This window comes from Wyeomyia smithii, chromosome 3 (genome assembly GCF_029784165.1).
Source record: "Wyeomyia smithii strain HCP4-BCI-WySm-NY-G18 chromosome 3, ASM2978416v1, whole genome shotgun sequence".
NCBI lineage: Eukaryota > Metazoa > Arthropoda > Insecta > Diptera > Culicidae > Wyeomyia > Wyeomyia smithii.
Genome location: NC_073696.1, coordinates 82,612,762 through 82,631,141, shown reverse-complemented (window position 1 = coordinate 82,631,141; position 18,380 = coordinate 82,612,762). Strand labels below are relative to the sequence as shown.

Genomic DNA, 18,380 nt, shown 5'->3' with positions numbered 1-18,380 from the left:
AAAGCTCTTTCAACCAGGGATGCCAGGTCATTTTTTCATTATTTGGATTTCTTCACACCGTTACATTCAACCAATTTGAGCCGGCTGCTGATTGGCTGAATTCGATAACGCAATCGTCACGTAGAAAATACAACGAGGTTACTTTTCACTGTAAAGCAGTGATGCTGGAGAGTCATAATTTAGCTATTATAATCGTTCATAAATAATGATGCAAAAGTATGCAAGGTACATGATATTACCGAGTAATGTATTTCACTGTTATAACTTTAAAAATGCATTGATTAATCGTTTATTACTATTTCGGTTGAAGTCCAAGAAACTTAGAAAGAAAAAATTTGGGTACCAAGAAACTTAGGAAGAAAAAATTTGATAATAGAAGTATGCTTTATTGAACATAAAATAATAAATAAGAATTGAGTATTATTCGCCTATATATTGCAATTTTAATTTGTTTTATTTTCATTGACCTGCAGAGTTGTTAAAAATAATCATTCTGGCATTAACGGTATGGAACGTTCAAAAAAATTTCGACGGGGATGTCGGCCGTTACGAAAAGAAAAATAAGAAGCCAGCTGTCACGTCTTGTCTTAGAGCTAGTGATGAAGCCATCTACACTGAGAGAAAAACACTTAAGAATTTCATAAGATACAACTTATGAACATGCTTAATTTCGATTTCATAAGACACTTATGCATTACACATCAACGTGTATAATCTTTATAAGTCTATCTTATGATTTTAATTTAGACGTCATATGCATCTCATATGCTCAAGTTATGATTTTCATAAACGTCAACATTGAGAAAATTTCATACTCATATCTTATGAAACCTGCAAAATGGCGAAGCAGTATTGTATCGTTCTTGATGAGCGGAGTTTATTAGACACAAGTTATAAGTTTTTCAGAAGCGCTAATTTGCAATTTGCGCAGCGAGTGTCTTTTAATGAAGAAACTTTTATTGGTTTAGCTGAAAAGTATTTGAAAACAGCGAATAAAGAATTAGTCTGGAACTGGGCTAAAAATTGTAGAAAAAAGTGTAAGTACTTATCTACAAATCCTATAATTACTTCATGTCATATATATTTATTTTAGCATCTATCAATTATTGTGTTCGTTGAAGAGGACAACGCTGACGACATTCAGCAAGAGGAATCAAAAGAAATAAAATTTGAAGATAATTTATTATCATCATAATATGCAGCATGGCACCAGTTTTTGAAACATTAAAATTTTACGTTATGCATTTACTTGTACTTTATATTTTATATTTCAGATATTTGTGAACAAAAATGAGTACGAACTAAAGTAAAAAGCTATTTTCTTATCACAACATATTGAGGTACTCAAAAAAGTTCGAGTTTTTTCAGCATAGATTGAGTATCCATATTTATAAATAAAACTAAAATAAAAGAACATGCACAGGTGTACATTTTATAACCTAACAGTTATAAAGTTCATGGCAAAAATTATGAGCTTTATAACATTAAACTAATGATATTCCTATCAATCCCTTTATAGAATTCATATTTAAAAGCTATGATTTTGGTATGTCTGTTCTTATAGCATGCATACATACGACCAATATATTTTATAAGTATGACTAATGAAAATCGTTAGTGGTCGAAAATCAATTTTCTCCTCCAATTCATAAGACAAAACTTATAACTTCCATAAGGGATCCTTGTAGCGCAAAATCATAAGTGGTTCTTATGGAATTCAATAGTTATTTTCTCTCGGTGATACATATCAAAAAATTATAAATACAGGGGGTCGACGTTTCGATTCTCTCTTCGTTATTAGGGTGAATTTTAGATATTTTATTTTGTTTTGTGTTTGGCGAATTTTTAACACTGTAAAAAATGTTTAAAGGAATCGCTAAGATTTATTGACTCTCGCAATTCAGGGTTTCCTCATACTACCCAGCTTTCCATGTGAGGTGGCGTGATCCACTCACAACCAACCCAACTGGTCTAGATTCAATCCTAGCCGACACCGGGAGATTTTCTGAGGCGAAAAATCTCTGGGATCACGCCTTCCATCGCATGAGGAAGTAAAGCCGTTGGCGCCGGTCCGTTAATAAGCGGGTCGTGAGTTAGGGTCCTGGGTGTGGAGTCGCCTCCCTGGGCGTTGGTGATTGGCCACAACAGTGGTGGAACTAGACCGACGGAAAATAAGCGAGAATAAAAAAAAAATACTCAGCTTTCCACGAGCGGTAATGGCGGATAGTCCACGCAGCCCATTCTGACGTTTTCTGTAGGTCGACCAATTTTAAATCGCAGCAACGGAGTAGAAAATATACCCACGTCGTAACGTAGCATAGCGACTCTAACAAACAATGGGCGTTTTGTTGTGCAAATTTCGTCGTGCGCATGCGCGGATCAAAATAAACAAAACTGTTTATCAAAGTTGCTATGCTATTGTTTTAATCATGCAACTACATAATTTAATTGGTGATTCAACGCGACTTCTAGATTTGAACATCAGAACTAGGAAAATGATGATAGATATAATTTTTAGCCAGGGCTGATACACACAAGAGACTGTTTTTCGCGCGATATTTGCGTAAAATTGATGTTCTTGGCGTCAAAGTCACCTTAATCGCCCATTGCTAATTTATGGACCATAAAGAGAATATTTCAACGATTTTTGTTGAAAATTGGTAATATTATTTGGCATAGTTTCAAATGTTCCAAAGACATAAAACATTAAGTTACTCTCGTATAGAAGAAATATGTCTAGGCTACGTAAGTAAAAACTGCTTTATATAAATACTATGCTGTGTTTCAGGTTCAATATATGTGGCAATTATTAAATGAATAATTATGAAACGTTATCTGTTCCTTTTAAAAGTAGAACGAATGCTTCTCATATATTCGCGTTGACGGTGTTGCTGATATTTGTTTGGTTTTTGCATGCGAAAAAGAAGGAAGGAAATATTTTTGCTTTTGTCATCACGCACATTTTGACAATTACATATGAGAGTTCACGTAGGTGCGAACAGCCTTCGAAATCTCTTTCAACGCGAATAACCCGAATGCCAAAAAACAAAACATTCTATTTATTTTCACAGTGCTATTTTCGCAGCCCGTGTAACGCATAAGCGTAACCAGTATCAAACTTAAACTCAGCAGTAAACGTCAAAAAGCTCAAAGAAGAGAAAGCGCAAAGAAAACGAAACCCGTAAGTGAAGATAAAGCAAAACACAAGCAACGAACGGGAGCGACGCGATTTAAAACAGAAAAAAGTATAGTTTCGTTCATGTCTTATCATTTTAAAAATTGCCCGTGTTAGACGAATCAGTGTCGCCTTGTATTGGTTGTTTTATTTGTGATTAAAAATCAGTGCGAATAGTAACGAAATCAAGTTTAAAATCTCGCAACATCGGCTAGTCGCTGGTCGTTCTCGTCTCAAATACTCGTCGCGTGCGTCACCCATTTTTCTTTCTCAATTGATATTCAATCTGTACCAGCATATTTATTCAAACCGATTTGGAAGTCGCTGGTCCAATCGGATAATTGTGCATGCGATTAGTTTAGTGCAACTGCAAAGTTTGAGTTACTGTCAGCTGGGCAGATATTGCATTACTGCTCCCGGTGTTAAATCTGCAGTCTGGAGTTGACGGCATCATCATCGATTGAGGCGGAAGGACGATCAAAATATCAACAGACACTGCATTTGATTGCAGTATAACTCGAAGTAGCAAGAAGAGGCCAATGATGGCTTCACTTTCGGCCAGTGCGGAAAACCTCTCCAGTGATCAGGTAGGAAGGATTTAATTTTATTGAATTTAAAAGTGATTTGTTCGATGAGCAATACAAGACGTTTTCTAGGAATAGGTTTAAGTCACAGTCTGTTGGCTTACAGTTTTATTTGTTCCGTTATGGATTAGACACACTCAAATCTAAATATAGTTACCTTGTTAAAGAGAGGATGTGCTTGAGAACATTGAAGTGGGATTGCTATATAAACTTCTGATGAGTAGTTTATGTTCGAATCGTCTGAATGTCTTTAAGTAGCGTTAAACAATATTATGTTTAATTTTTAGATTCATCTCGCAAATTGTTTAAGTTCAGTTGAAAGACCTCTTTTTGCTACCAGATGGTGATTTTTGTGAATTTTTGAAAATAAAATTAGCTAATTTCAAGCACAAAGGTAGTCAAAATAATGTAGTTTTCGTTTTGATATTCGACATATCGAATAATCAACGCTCTCAATATGGTGTACATTTTAAACTGCTTCATTTGTTAACCGCGCCTAAGATTACATCGTGTTACTTAATTAAATAAGCCATCATCGCTGATGCTGCAGCCATTCGGCACAGCAACGGCACCAAGTAATAAGCGACAGACAGATAAGTGCTTCTTTTTGATTGCATTTGATGCACTTGGGCACTTCTTTCCATTTGACATGTTTTATTTCGTAGTTTACGTCTTCTCAAGCACGTTGATGCATGTACTAGTAAAATTTAGAAGGTTAGTAGTTACCGATCATTCGGGAATGAATCCATGCTGAGATGTAGTTTTTAGATTGCGGCAAGGTAATTTCACTCAGGATAATCTAGAATAACTTGAATACCGCCGAGAGACTAGTCATACCACGATAATTTCTTGTGTTCCGCTTGTCCTCAGCCATGAAGACAGGAAACTTAAATGAATCTCTCCGTAAAGCTGGGAATTCACTTTATTCAAAAGACGCATTGAAAATGGCTGCTATAGGATCAGCTAAGTCAGCCGAGCATCGACAGAACACTACTGCCGAGATTCCCCCTGCCCAGGAACAAGCGAACTCTAAAGCCTTCTCGTTGCTGAAAGCACCACGGCTGAAGAGACCTGGAAGGTGGATAGATTCAACAAGTCGGTAGGAGTATCAGAAACAACAGATTCTGCATCGACATCACTAGTTGTCCTCTGTACAAAGACATACGCGAAGTGTTTCTCAGCCATTTCACACGCTTCATGAGGGGTTGTTGGTTCCTCACCATCATGAATCACATTGGTTGGAATGCTCGAGTTTTGACGTGGGACACGTCTTTGTTTACTATACTGGGATGCATTCTGTAGAATTGGAAATGAAACGGGCAAATGTTGCGTCAGATTTCAAACGCTAATAACAGCATAACCACATGATGGATAACAATAACCAATATGTTGTTGGATAGATAAAATGTATAACAATTTTGTAATGTGTTAATTATCACTCTAATTTCATTGCTAAGCGGTAAAATTGATAATAATTTCAATAACAAATTTACGCGAATAATGAACCAATTACATGCGAGCATTCCTAACACAGACGACGTGAATGGACACCATCCGTTCCCTGTGATATTCCCTGTGTCAATTTCGAAATAAAAATTGACAGAGTCTCCCCGTCCCAATAGGTCAATTTATTTTTGCTTCCATGAGCTTAGACTAATATGATGTCTCGAAGGTAAAAGTTTTCCTAAAAGTTTGAAACAATACCCATCCTTGAACAATCTCTTAACCTGCGTGTTAGGTACTGTAGAACCTAATAAAAACTGATGTCTTGAAAGAAAACATGCCAGTAAAAGCAACAGTACCAGTGGAGTATAGAACCGCAGGTCTCTCGTCGTCTATGATTGCAGTGGTACTCTTCTATTCGTACTGCAGCAGTACTATTCGTATTGCAGTGGTACACTTTTGTTCGTACATTTCTATTCGTATGCAATTGAGGAAAAACTACAATACTGCTGTTGATGGTGATTGAAAGTTTATTTCATAAATATGATTGCCATAAATTACTCAGCAAGAATTGTAAATTTTTGCAACGGATATTTATTTAATTTTATCTTCGATATTCATTAAATAATCGTGACCGGATAGTATCGAAAGAGTAAATTCCTAAATATATACATTTATAGAAGAGTAAGAACCTGCGAATGCTTGTGATTTTTTAGTTGATTTAGTAAGATTCGTACAGAATCTCTTTTTACATTTCAAAATTGTTAGATGATATATTATTATTCTAAGCGTAACCATAATAAACGTATATTTCCTGTCTTCGTAATACAGCGAATGTAGTTGCAGCCAAATGAAACAATTGTCAAGCGAAAAATAAAAATGTAACTGTGGATTTCTACGTTTTTTTGCTGGAACTTGTTAGGAATTTTGTTCAAAATATATTCTTATGTTTTCCAATTGATGAACCTTTGTTAGGGCTTCCATATTATTTTGAAAGAAAGATCCATACTATAGATTTGATTTACTAAGAGTTAAATAAGACAAAACCATTCATTATGATAACGTAAGCATTATTGGATTTGGTTTTTGAGGATATAGAGATAATTCTGACTTTGACGCATTATGAGAAATTCTTGGTGCTTCTTCAACAAGCACGATATGCTTGTGCCTTGTTAAATACATATTTTTTTGCACAAAAAAAAATACTAAAGACATAATATCGCCAAATATGAATGATCTTTCTTCGAGTGTTGTTGAATATATTCCAAAAATTGATTTCCAGGGGAGGCTGAAAATAAACACATTGATTCTGTCTGCAGACTCTGTATATTTTGTAACAAAAAATCCCCTAATTACAGTGTTTAGTCCCACGTCACCATTTCATACAACCCTAGGGCTGTATACCTTGTAGTATTTTTTTTTTCTGTTTACAAATCCTCAGAAGCTTCGGGGATCGCGCCGCAAACTCTTTTGAACTTTTCGTACGTGAAATTTGTACAAAGTACAATTCAACCCACAATGAGCATTGAGTGCTTTGCGTTCTATGACAACGTAGAATTCTCTGTGATACGTTACGATCACGTCTAAGCTGTCTGAGTAGAGGGGTACTACAAGCAGGAGAAATAGGGGTATGTTTAAGGGAGACATTTGATTCGGATTGAAACAGATAGCTATTATGCCGGACAACAGAAGGACATTATGCCGGATCGATCAGGAATGTTTTTTTTTGACGTAGAACTACGTTTTACTTTAGCATACCACACAGGGATGCAAACTGAAAAACTGGGACGAAATTTGTCCCTTTTCAAATGCTTATAGGTTGATTGGTTTTCAACCGATTTTCTTCATTCTTGTAGCAATCGATTGGAAAATTATACACGCATCTGTCCGAATGCAGAAAAATGTTGTTTGAATCTACGAACTATTGCACTATTGAAAATTGTCAAGCCTTGTTGAAATAAAAATAACGTCCTCTGATTGGTCGCTTGCTTGCTGTGTGTGTATGATATGGTATCATGTGTGTATGTGTGTATGTGTGTATGATATGGTATGATGTGTGTATGATATAATGATATGGTATGATGTGTGTGTGTCTATGATATGGTATGATTTGTGTGTGTGTGCTGTGTATGGTTTTTAACTCGGCACCAAGGTTGTTAATACGATAGATTATCGTCGATAATCGTCATCGCCGTTACCGATAACGTATGGTATCGTTATTGACGATGACGATACCGTCTTCAAACATTAACGAACTCGGCGATAACGATAGTCACTAGACGTTATCAGCTCACTAACGCTTTATGCCAGTTTTGTCTGCTGTGGTAGCGAATGGTGTACGACTTGATCAAAAAGCAGGCACGAGTTGTGGAAACGTTTTTTCACTTCGGAGGATTGGAGACGAAACAACACTAGGCAACAGGAAGAAACTTTTCCTTATTTGTTCATGTTTCGCTTCTCATCAGGAAAATAAATTTCTCAGTTTTGATTGTTTTAGCTTATCAGGCGCTTTTTAAAGCACAAATTCGAATAGTAAGGTATGTAGCATTGTCATATTTGCATTTAAAATGCATCTAAATGATATATCTAATAAAGCAAAAGATGGTATTGCAGTGGATGGTAATAAACAAACGTTATTGATTCGATACCGTCCAGTAGCTATCGTCATTGACAATGACGATAATGTCTGAAGACGTAAGCGTCATCGTCGATAACGATAACAGACGATATCGTTATCGGCGTTCACGATAAATTATCGATTACAACCTTGCTCGGCACGATCTGCTATCCGATTCACGAAATTCACAAGCTGAATCCGGTTCACGAAATTCACAACCCTTCATTAGTAGACATTATAACTCATTACCCAAGTAAAAATATTGGTTTTATCAAAGTTTTATAGCGCTCAATACAGCCAAAAAAGCGCTAATAATTTACTAGGAATCATAAACTAGAATTCTTTACCGATGCAAAAATTCTTATTTTTAGACTTTTAATTTTTAAGTGCCCAATCTGCCTTGCGCTGTAATATTTATTTTTTTATAATTTTGTATATTTTTTACGAATTCTTAATTATAATTTCGATATAAAGTTGTACGAAAGTATCATGCTCATGGTGCTTTCTTCAGCTCAGGTCTGGATGACGAGTAAATGCATTTAAAAAAGGCGTTTTAGATCGTTTATTCGATTAAGCCAACAACCTAAACAGAAAAAGTCGATGATGGTTTAGACCAGCGGTTCTCAATCTGAGGTACGCGTACCCCTGGGGGTACTCGAAAGCCTTCAGGGGGACACGAAAGAAAAAATCAGTAATGGCGGATAAAGCAATTTTTTATAATACTTCATTTGTTGTTCAATCTCGCTCTTAGAACCTGACTGTAGCAATCCTACAAACGACGATAGTTGAATTTTAAACCTGAACTAGACTACCACAACATGATCTACCACTACTCTCTCTCTCTCACTCTGCTAGAATATTCCAAGTCAGGGGGTACTATTGATTTGAAAAATATTGGTAAGAGGTACGCGAATAAAAAAAGGTTGGGAACCGCTGTTCTAAAGAAACTCAACATATATCGTTGTTTGATAAGCTGTGAGCTTGAAGAACAACCCGAAATTCTGGATTCTTGTGGAGTATACTGAAACTCGGAGGATTTCGATGCCTTTGACCCTTCTGGCCTCGTTTTCCTGCATGTTAATTTACGTTTACAGCGCTTCGTAGGAAACCGTTCGTCTCAACCGTTCACGCTAGAGTGTGATGTCGTTGTATCCCCAATCCGCACGAGAATCACATATGAAATAAGGCTTTTGTCTCAATATTGCCCCCCAAACGTTTTAGAAAAAATGTGGAAAAAGTTTTTGTAATCCAGTAACTGTTACTTTTTATGGAAAAACTTGTGTGAATTTTCTCACAAAAGACACAAGCTACGATTGAAAAACAAATATTTCTTATTTTTGTCTCTGTGGCAATTGAATTACAATTTATTAGTTTTTCTCTAAAGAGTCCACAAACCAAATTATTTCACTTTAGAAGCAAAAGTATTTTTTCATTAGGTAGTCACGGCGATAATTTCAAGAAAAAAACATTTTATCATAGAATATCGTTAAGAAATACGGTTGAATTTTTCTGATAAATTCATGGTGACATTTTATAGAAATAGTTTTCCCAGTTAGTCCCTGTGACTTTCGTGTGAAAATATACATCAAGAGTTTTCTTTGGGAGAATATGTGACCTTTTAAAAAAATCATAAGTTTTATAGCATTATCACAGTGATTTTGATAATCATCTTATTTTGTTAGGGTAAATATCAGGAAAAGTAAACATCGGGCTTTGACCGACAAATGCCACTGCTTGGCCACCGTGACTTTTGTGAAAAATGAATGTTGTCACATGGATTTGAGTAATTATCCTTTTTCAATCAAGCAACAAAGAAAACATTAGTTCAATATCACATATTTCCTCAGTCTAACATTCGATTAGTATTGTCACAAGAGTCCCCGTATCTATTAATGACCATTTAAAAATCTAGAAATGATCTATGATCATTATCGAGAAGAATGAGTCTTTTTACAGAAGTCACCAAAAATGGTGACGAATACCTATAGTTTTTTGGTTCATCAAGATGGGGGTGTTGAATACTAAAAGCGATAGATGTATATATTACAAAACTATCAAAAAATATTATTTATACATTTTCCAGGAAAATTTTCATATATTTTGTAATGATATTAAACAGAGGTTGCATTGGAACAGACGTATGTTTAAAAATAAGAAATGAATTTATTTTTTTTTATGTTTGAGAAATATTCAAAGATTTCCAAATGTTATTTAAATCTTAATTTTTCTGAAGGCGCGTGAAAATTTTAAGGGGTAGACGATATACTTTCCCCAATAAAATGGGATTTTATTAAAAAAACCTTTGGTTTTTTTCGCAATTTCAACTTTGAGGCTATTACTCTATAGATACACATTCAGTCATTTCTAATTTCCATCGGCGAAATAAAACAAAAACTTAAATATAATGTCCAGGAGTTGGTCACGAATGAAATATTTTTTCTAGAACTTCATCACGAAAGACATTTATGAATAAACTGATGATAATACGACTCGTGTTGACAATTGAAAAATAAGAAACGTTTCTGGTTTCTCCTATAAATGTCACCAAGTTATTGATACGAAAAAGCAGAATATTTCTAACAAACCACTTTGTGACTATTACCAAAAGTTTGTATAAGGCTCTAAGCCCCGCCTTTTCGACGCTTTTTCGCATTCCTGACCATTTACAGGAAATATTCTTCGTACGAATATGAATTTTCTCTTAAAGGTCACCAACATGTCATTTGTGCGTACTGGGATCACCTCTGACCAACTGTGGCTATTCATGATACTGTTCACACCGAAATCACAGTTGACCCTGTGCGAGGGCTAAAGCGTTTATGGTTGTCGCGCGAAATGAAAGCAGGAAGAGATCGATGAATAAGTACCGTTGATCCCAGAATGTCTATGTCGCTGTCCTGCAGGAGGTTAATCTAGGCTGTCTTTAGCTTATATCGTCTAACTATCGAAATTAATGGAAGCTGTACCTAATAACCACAAACGGGGCCTTGCTGTTTTGATACGACAGGGTTTGAATGCTCAAGTGAAATTAGACAAGAATCAATGTTTCAATATTCAGAGCCTTGAGCTTAAGTATCAGATGTTATTATTTATGGATGTACAAGTTAGCATATTACTTAAAGTTCATTTCTGTATTATCATAGATTCGAGACAGTGTCGGTTCTCCCCAAGTGATTAATGTTCATGAGCTCAATCAAGATTCAAACCGTTTTTTCGCTGTTCCAGGTGTGTTGGTTCCAATACACGTTGGTTCAGATACACGTCGAATGGTTATCCTAGGGACTCCAATAGCCAGTTGAGTATCCGTAGTATAACATCCTAAGAGTCGAAGCTCATTGGCAAAAAGGCCGGACACGAGAATTGTTACGTAAACGGAGTGCAGATGAATCTCTTTCTAAACCTGTATTCCTTTGCTGCCAGGAATAAGCAGTCGATTTTCAATTCCAGCTTTCTTTGAACTGGCTGGTCCAAGAGTCAAGAGGATCATCTGCTGACGCACATTAGTTTTGTGTTTTTCATGCGGCACCTACAATGTACAATGTCTGCCATTTGTGTAACCCCTTCCGTAAGAAAGCGATTTTTCAGTTATCATTATCACTTCACTGTAAAATAGTGAAAATTGAATAAAAGTTCCAATGTCGAATTTCCACGAACAATGTACCAATCACGCCTAGCACAGACTTCATTAGTAGACACCAACTGCCTGCTGTGATATCCTCCATAGCAGTGGCAACAAATGTGACAGAATCTTCCCGTTCCAAAACGTCAATTAGTGTTTACTTCCATGAGCTTAGACTATTTTGATGTCTTGAAGGTAAACCTTTTTTTCGGAAAGTTCGTAACCACCTTCTTTATCAGAAAGTTCAACGAATGTTATTAAAACTGATGTCTTGAAAGGAAAATATGCTGGCATAGACAACAGTACTGCACCGAACCATGTACCTCGTCGTCTCTCGATATCGATATGCATTTGTGTGCATCCAAGCTAAGTCACTCCAGCCCGGTTGATTTTTGAAGATAACAGGCAGAAGACTTCCAAATATGACATCTCCGTTTTTTTGAGTATTCTAAAACTGATTAATTTTTTGCTGATTCTGTTTACTGATGAAATATTCAAATCGACCTGAATTGAATAATCGAATGTTGACATGTTCAAAAAATTCTATGTCGATTTAGAAATTTCTGTAATAATATATTTTTAGTCTTAAAACTGTAATTCTTTATCGTTTCCCACAAATTTATGAATGCAGAAAGCATTTTTGATGTAACATCTTTGCTTGATGGTTGTGAGATACAGACAGTAAAAGCTAATAATGATGCTGCTTTGGAGAGTGAGCCATTTGTCACAAGACAATTAAATACAGAGCGACTTTTACTTTCTACTAAATCTTACTCAATTGAAATCTGTATAAATGGTTGCCTTTTCACGTATTAAAAAAACTGACTGTAGTAAGATAGAAGGTATTCATCAATCTTGAAGAGAATATTTTTTTCTTCTAAAATAGAGTGCTGCAAATAAATATTCAAAATATAGACCCCTTCTATTTTGACAACACGCCAAAAAATTTTCTGTTTCCAAAGCTGAACTATACCAAAAATGTACGATTCTCTTTTCATTACTTCTTTTACTTTTTAGGTCACCTATGACGACCTTAACTGTAGATGAAGCCACCAATGAACTAGTTTTGATTCCAAATCGTTAGTCACTTGATGCATTTCGGCTCAATAATTCAGGAGAATCCGGAACTCAACGGAGACAGGTCCGCATGTGGCCCATGACGACCAAGATACTTGATATGACCACCCGAGTAATTAGAGGCATTGTTCAGTTCTTAGCACTGATTTGATCATAATCATGGTATTACCAGGACATGTTTCGGTTATGTCTCCGAAACCGGTTTACCGATTCCGGTCATCCGCTTCGGCAACATAAAGAACCAAAATACCTTTCTTTTGGAAGATGTTGAGCTTAAATTATTTAAAAAAACAAAACATGAAAACTAAAATATATTATTAACCATAATCACTCGTTTTTGGCCGCTTGTAAACCGTGTCTAAAAATGAAATATAAAACTATCGTAGTCCTACGTCAACTATGCGGATACCACCCTCCTCCTTTTTTGCTAATTTTATCATCAAAAACATACATTATGTCATTAATGAACAAGAAAATAAGGAAAAAAGAAACTCTTTGATAGTATGCGTGTGCTTTTTTTTTAGTTTCATATTTGCTACGCAGCTTGGCTTAACCACCCACCCTCCCCCTCGTCACGCTTCGCCACAAAACTGCAAACCCTCCCCTTTTCCCCTCGAATACTACGTCATTTATAAATGTTCCCGTAGACACGTTGGGATGAATTCTGGATTGGATAAATACAGGTAAAACTTTTTCTCAAACAGAGTGACAGTGACCATAATTCCGAAAATATATTTTTGTAAAATAATATTAGCAACACGATGAGTTGTTTCAGTAATGTCGCAGCAGTTTTTTTTTGTTGAGCTTTCCGATCATATCCGACCGGAAAATCAAAAGCTGAAATGAAAGCAAGCCTTCATCGCACTGCATCGCCAAATATTCAATTTAAAAGTTCATTGTTTTTTCAAGTATCATCTATATATATTCTTTCAATTTTTTCAGTTCCCATTCTAAGGTCTTTTGAGTGATTTCATTGATCCATTTCTCGCTAACATAGTCGCTTTTTCGTTTACTACAAAGCCATAATGTTACCAGAACAACAAAATCATGCATGATCACGCAAAAAATAATGCGTTTGTTCGGGAGTATGTCTGCCGTTACTTCGGCCAGTTTATTTATGCGACAGCGACAGGTTCCTGAATCTTATATTTTCTGTGACCATTCAGAATCATCCCTTATTTGAGTTTATATCAAACATGAATTTAATTCATTCATTTCATTATTTCAGAACAATGATGGTTCTTCCATGTGCTTGGAGCTGGCATTGGAAGGCGAACGGCTGTGCAAATCCGGTGACTGTCGAGCTGGTGTGGCGTTTTTCCAGGCGGCGATTCAAGCCGGAACTGATGACCTGCGAACACTAAGTGCCATCTACAGCCAGCTGGGCAATGCATATTTCTATCTAGGTGACTATACGAAAGCGATGCAATATCACAAGCATGATTTGACACTGGCACGATCGATGAACGATAAGCTGGGCGAGGCCAAATCATCTGGAAATCTTGGAAATACTCTCAAAGTTATGGGACGATTCGATGAGGCGGCAATTTTCTGCCAGCGACATCTGGTTATCGCACAATCACTTGGAGATCGTCTCTCGGAGGGTCGCGCACTGTACAATCTGGGAAATGTGTACCACGCGAAGGGCAAACAGCTAGGGCAAAAAGATCCCGGAGACTTTTCCGATGAAGTGAAAGAATCGTTGATGCAGGCCGTCGACTACTATCAGCAAAATTTAACCCTCATGAAAGAACTCGGTGATCGCGGAGCACAAGGAAGGTCTTGCGGAAACCTTGGGAACACATACTATCTCTTAGGACATTTTGAAACTGCCATCGAACATCATCAGGAACGACTGCGGATTGCGCGGGAGTTCGGTGACAAGGCTGCCGAACGACGAGCCAACAGTAACCTAGGGAACTCGCACATCTTTCTCGGTCAGTTCGAACAGGCTGCCAATCATTACAAGTGAGTTCACTATTAACATTATCTAACACTAAATAAAGCACTCTCGTGTCGTGTTACACTGAAAACTGACATTTAAAAAAATACTTGTGATTATGAAATAGTCAAGTAGAAAGGAGAGTGTTGAACAAGTAGGAAGTGCATACGGAATAATCAACTGATAGTAGTTTCAAAAATAAATAACAAATCGAAAAACTTGCTCTTTCAGGCGCACACTGTCTCTTGCAATGGAATTAGGCGAACGTGCCGTCGAAGCGCAGGCTTGCTACAGTCTTGGTAACACGTACACCTTGCTTCGGGACTTTCCAACCGCCATCGACTATCATCAGCGGCATCTGGCCATTGCCCAGGAACTTGGCGACCGAATTGGGGAAGCACGAGCATGCTGGAGCTTGGGCAATGCTCACTCCTCAATTGGTAACCACGAAAAAGCTCTTCACTATGCTAATTCACACTACTTGCTAGCAAAAGAACTTGGTGATGTAGTTGGTGAAAATACAGCAAAAATGAACATATCGGATCTTAGAAAAATACTCGGCCTGCCGGAATTGCCACCGGCAGATAGTGCTTCCATGTTGGCAATCGAAAATGATACTCTTCAGGAATTGGTTAGCCAGAATGCTCAGCACGGTACGAGTGGAGTCAACAGCAGTGCCGGAAAAGGAGGTCCACTATCAAAGCAGTATCGTGTGCGACGGCAGAGCATGGAACAGTTAGACTTGATAAAGGTACGTTTTACAGCAATTACCATTGATAGAGAATTACCTCACTCGAGAACTTATTCGAGCGCACGACTTTGCTTCACAGATCGCTATCAATCAGTTCTATTGTAAATATGCTAATTATAAAATGCTTGGTAATATGTAATTATTAAACTACGCAACTAGTGACGGCTCGTGAGAATATGTATTTGTTTTGTGCTCGTGAGCGAAGCGGGCTCTCATTCTGCCTGGTTCACTCAGTGGAAGAGCTGTTCTTTATCTACCTTATCAGTTGACCAAACATAGAAATCTTATCAGTACGTTTAACACCGGTATATTAGATATCCGTTGGCAAATAAAATATATTCCATCATATCAAAGCGATTGCACATGTTTTCTATTAGTCAACTTTGATTTTATCCCGCAGCTGACACCCGATGGTAAAAAGATGGTAAATGTGCACGACAAGCAGCAACCAGCAGCTCAGTCGGTATTGAATCAGCAACAACAGCAACATAAGAGCAGTGGTAAGCAGGACGAGAATATATTTAAGAACAACGACGAAGACTTCTTCGAGTTGTTGACTCGGTCTCAGAGCAAACGGATGGATGATCAACGCTGTACCCTGAAGGTTAGAACAACGACTCAGATGGTGATATGTTGGTATATGACAATCTTTTTTACTTTTATTCCAGTTGACCCACGCCGAAAGCGTCGATTCAGCTAGAAAACCGTTGACTCAGCATAACAGTAACGCGGCAGTGGCTAAGGAAAATAGGTAATTCAATCGATTGCAACTGTAAATCTCAACTCAATCGTCATGTTTCTAATTTCCATTTCAGAAACGCTTTACTGGAGATGATCGCAGACTTCCAGTCAGAGCGCATGGATGAACAACGAGCTTTACTACCAGGTTTAAAGCGAATTTCGCTTAACAACTCAACCAACGCGGTTAGCCGTCCAGCAAACGCTAGCAGCAACAGTACCACCAATACCGGCCAGGCACAATCTCAGCAACCACCACCGTCGGATAACTTCGAAACACCACCAGATGATGCATTCCTAGACATGCTTATGAGATGCCAGGTAAGAGCTACAAATACATTAATGTTTTAGTATTACTATAAGCACGCATCGCTCTGCAGGGCACCCGCATTGAAGAACAACGCTCGGAATTACCTACTCCGAATATCACGATGGATGCAGAATCGAGCGAAAGGCGAACTGGTGGGCCGGGCAACTCGAACAGCGGAGCCACCGTTCCAGATGAAGATTTCTTCTCTTTGATCATGCGCCTCCAGGGTGGGCGGATGGAAGACCAACGAGCTACAGTACCTTTGCACAATAACAACAACAGCCACCGTAACAATAACAACAATCAAAATCATAACAACAGCAACAACACGACAAGCAGCAACATCAGTCAAAGTGGAGTCAGTTCAAATCGAAGCAACGGAAATGGTAGTAATAATCGTGGCAACGGTAGCGGAAGGGAACTGAAATGATGTAATTCTTTCAGTCAATAAGATAAAAAATGGAATAGAATAGGAGATATTCAACACTGTACGCTTTTGCACATTTTACAATGTGCAGGCGACTAGAAGACGATATCAAACGATTGTAAACTTTCCGCGCCATATTTCTTTACTTACCGTGTGTGTGATTGTGTGCATATTTTTATTAAACTGTGAGGATTTATTACTCCTTGCATTTCAGCAACTGCTACAGCCTGCTGTCGAATGTTTCACAATGCAAGGTATACTCTAAAATACCGGTATGTTGACAACTTGTTTTTAATCGCAAACGATCCGTTCGATATAATTGTAAACAAATGCCAATATAATCCACCTGCATGCAATTCAATGCTTTGTGAATGAGCTATAAAGTTTGCTAACCAGTCATTCCTTTTACTAGATACAATAAGATTATTTCAATTTATACTGCATGTGGCTAATCGATTTTTTAGTACTCGCGAAAATATTGCAAAACGAGACTAACGTTTTACCTGTTGGATTGTCTCGGATAATGATAAGCTTTTCGTTCGTCTTCGCGGATATGAAGTAATAAAATAATCAAATATTTAGAATGACCAAAATAGTTTACTAATACAAAAGTGCAGTCACTTTATTTTTCAAGTATAGTAGAAACGTAATATATATTAAAAAAAATGAGACTACGCCTAGATCAAAAGCCATTTATTTAGGACCTAAGGGTGTAAAAACTGATTTTTGCGAATCTTAAAGCTAATTGAGTAACCATTAGATCAAACCACACAACACGATTACATGATATTCCTACGGTTTAGAGAATTGTTCTCCGGGTATGTATCTATGAAAATGCTGTATATATTACTCTCTCTAAATAAAACGAGAGCACAACAATACAAACTTCACAGCATTTATATTTGTGTGCTTTTATTCTTCTGATCTAACCAATATGCGAGAGTGTCATCAAATCTTCCAACTTTTAGATCGCAACACGTATTTAATATATAAACAAACACTAAACCCATACTAATGATAAACATTACTGGAATCTACCAATTCAAACAATATTAATAGATAGAAAGAATTACAAAACTAAAAACCAAAAGTTTTTGCAACACTTTTTCCCCCACGATCGATAGTAATCGTTATTTCATATCATATTTATGTGTGTATTTGTTTGGAATCCATTCCACTAAACCGGTACAAATCTTTTTAGCCGGATCTTCCCAGAAGTTGTGCCGTTTTTTATAAATGTGTTTCAAAAAAGTCCACCCAGTTGCTATAGAGTACACCACTGCGAAAGCCAAAACTAAACAAGAAAAAATTACAAAATAACTACAGTGATTGTTGAAAGTTCAAATATGTTTTACTAACTCTTTCGACGCTAGTTTTTTTTGTTATGTTATACCCTAACAGTCTGAAAAATGGAAATATACTATCTATCTGCATTAACTACAGACCATCTCTGTTCTTATTACCTCTGTCACTTTCGTTTGTGATTGTCGTAATTTGAGTGCGTTTCATCATTGTCGGAAATTGTATTGATGTTGTTCATATTAAGTAGAATCATTTTGATATTAAAACCTACCGCGTTAGAGGGTTTTTTTAACAGTTAGAATCTGGTTAACCTAGAGCAGGTCCACGATAGCTGCCCGCAACTGGACGTGAAAGTCGTCATTGGAGACATGAACGCTGAGGTAGGACGGTAGGCG

General features: G+C 37.0%; 1 protein-coding gene across 1 annotated transcript; it reads left to right on the top strand.

Annotated features, from left to right (window-relative positions):
• Positions 1-3,160: 3,160 nt before the first annotated feature.
• On the top strand, positions 3,161-18,125 carry LOC129731928 (G-protein-signaling modulator 2). Its single transcript, XM_055692321.1, has 7 exons — positions 3,161-3,762; positions 13,744-14,483; positions 14,689-15,208; positions 15,609-15,812; positions 15,877-15,959; positions 16,024-16,267; positions 16,327-18,125. Exons 1-7 carry the CDS (start codon positions 3,715-3,717, stop codon positions 16,684-16,686), a joined length of 2,199 nt encoding a protein of 732 aa, XP_055548296.1. The 5' UTR covers positions 3,161-3,714; the 3' UTR covers positions 16,687-18,125.
• Positions 18,126-18,380: the final 255 nt, after the last annotated feature.

What these genes read in the sequence shown, in the direction of transcription:
- LOC129731928 (XM_055692321.1), top strand. Translation starts at nt 3,715, where the DNA reads ATGATGGCTTCACTTTCGGCCAGTGCGGAAAACCTCTCCAGTGATCAG. An exon ending in AACAGTTAGACTTGATAAAG is followed by an intron (nt 15,209 to 15,608) that starts GTACGTTTTACA and finishes TTTATCCCGCAG; the next exon opens with CTGACACCCGATGGTAAAAA. An exon ending in ACATGCTTATGAGATGCCAG is followed by an intron (nt 16,268 to 16,326) that starts GTAAGAGCTACA and finishes ATCGCTCTGCAG; the next exon opens with GGCACCCGCATTGAAGAACA.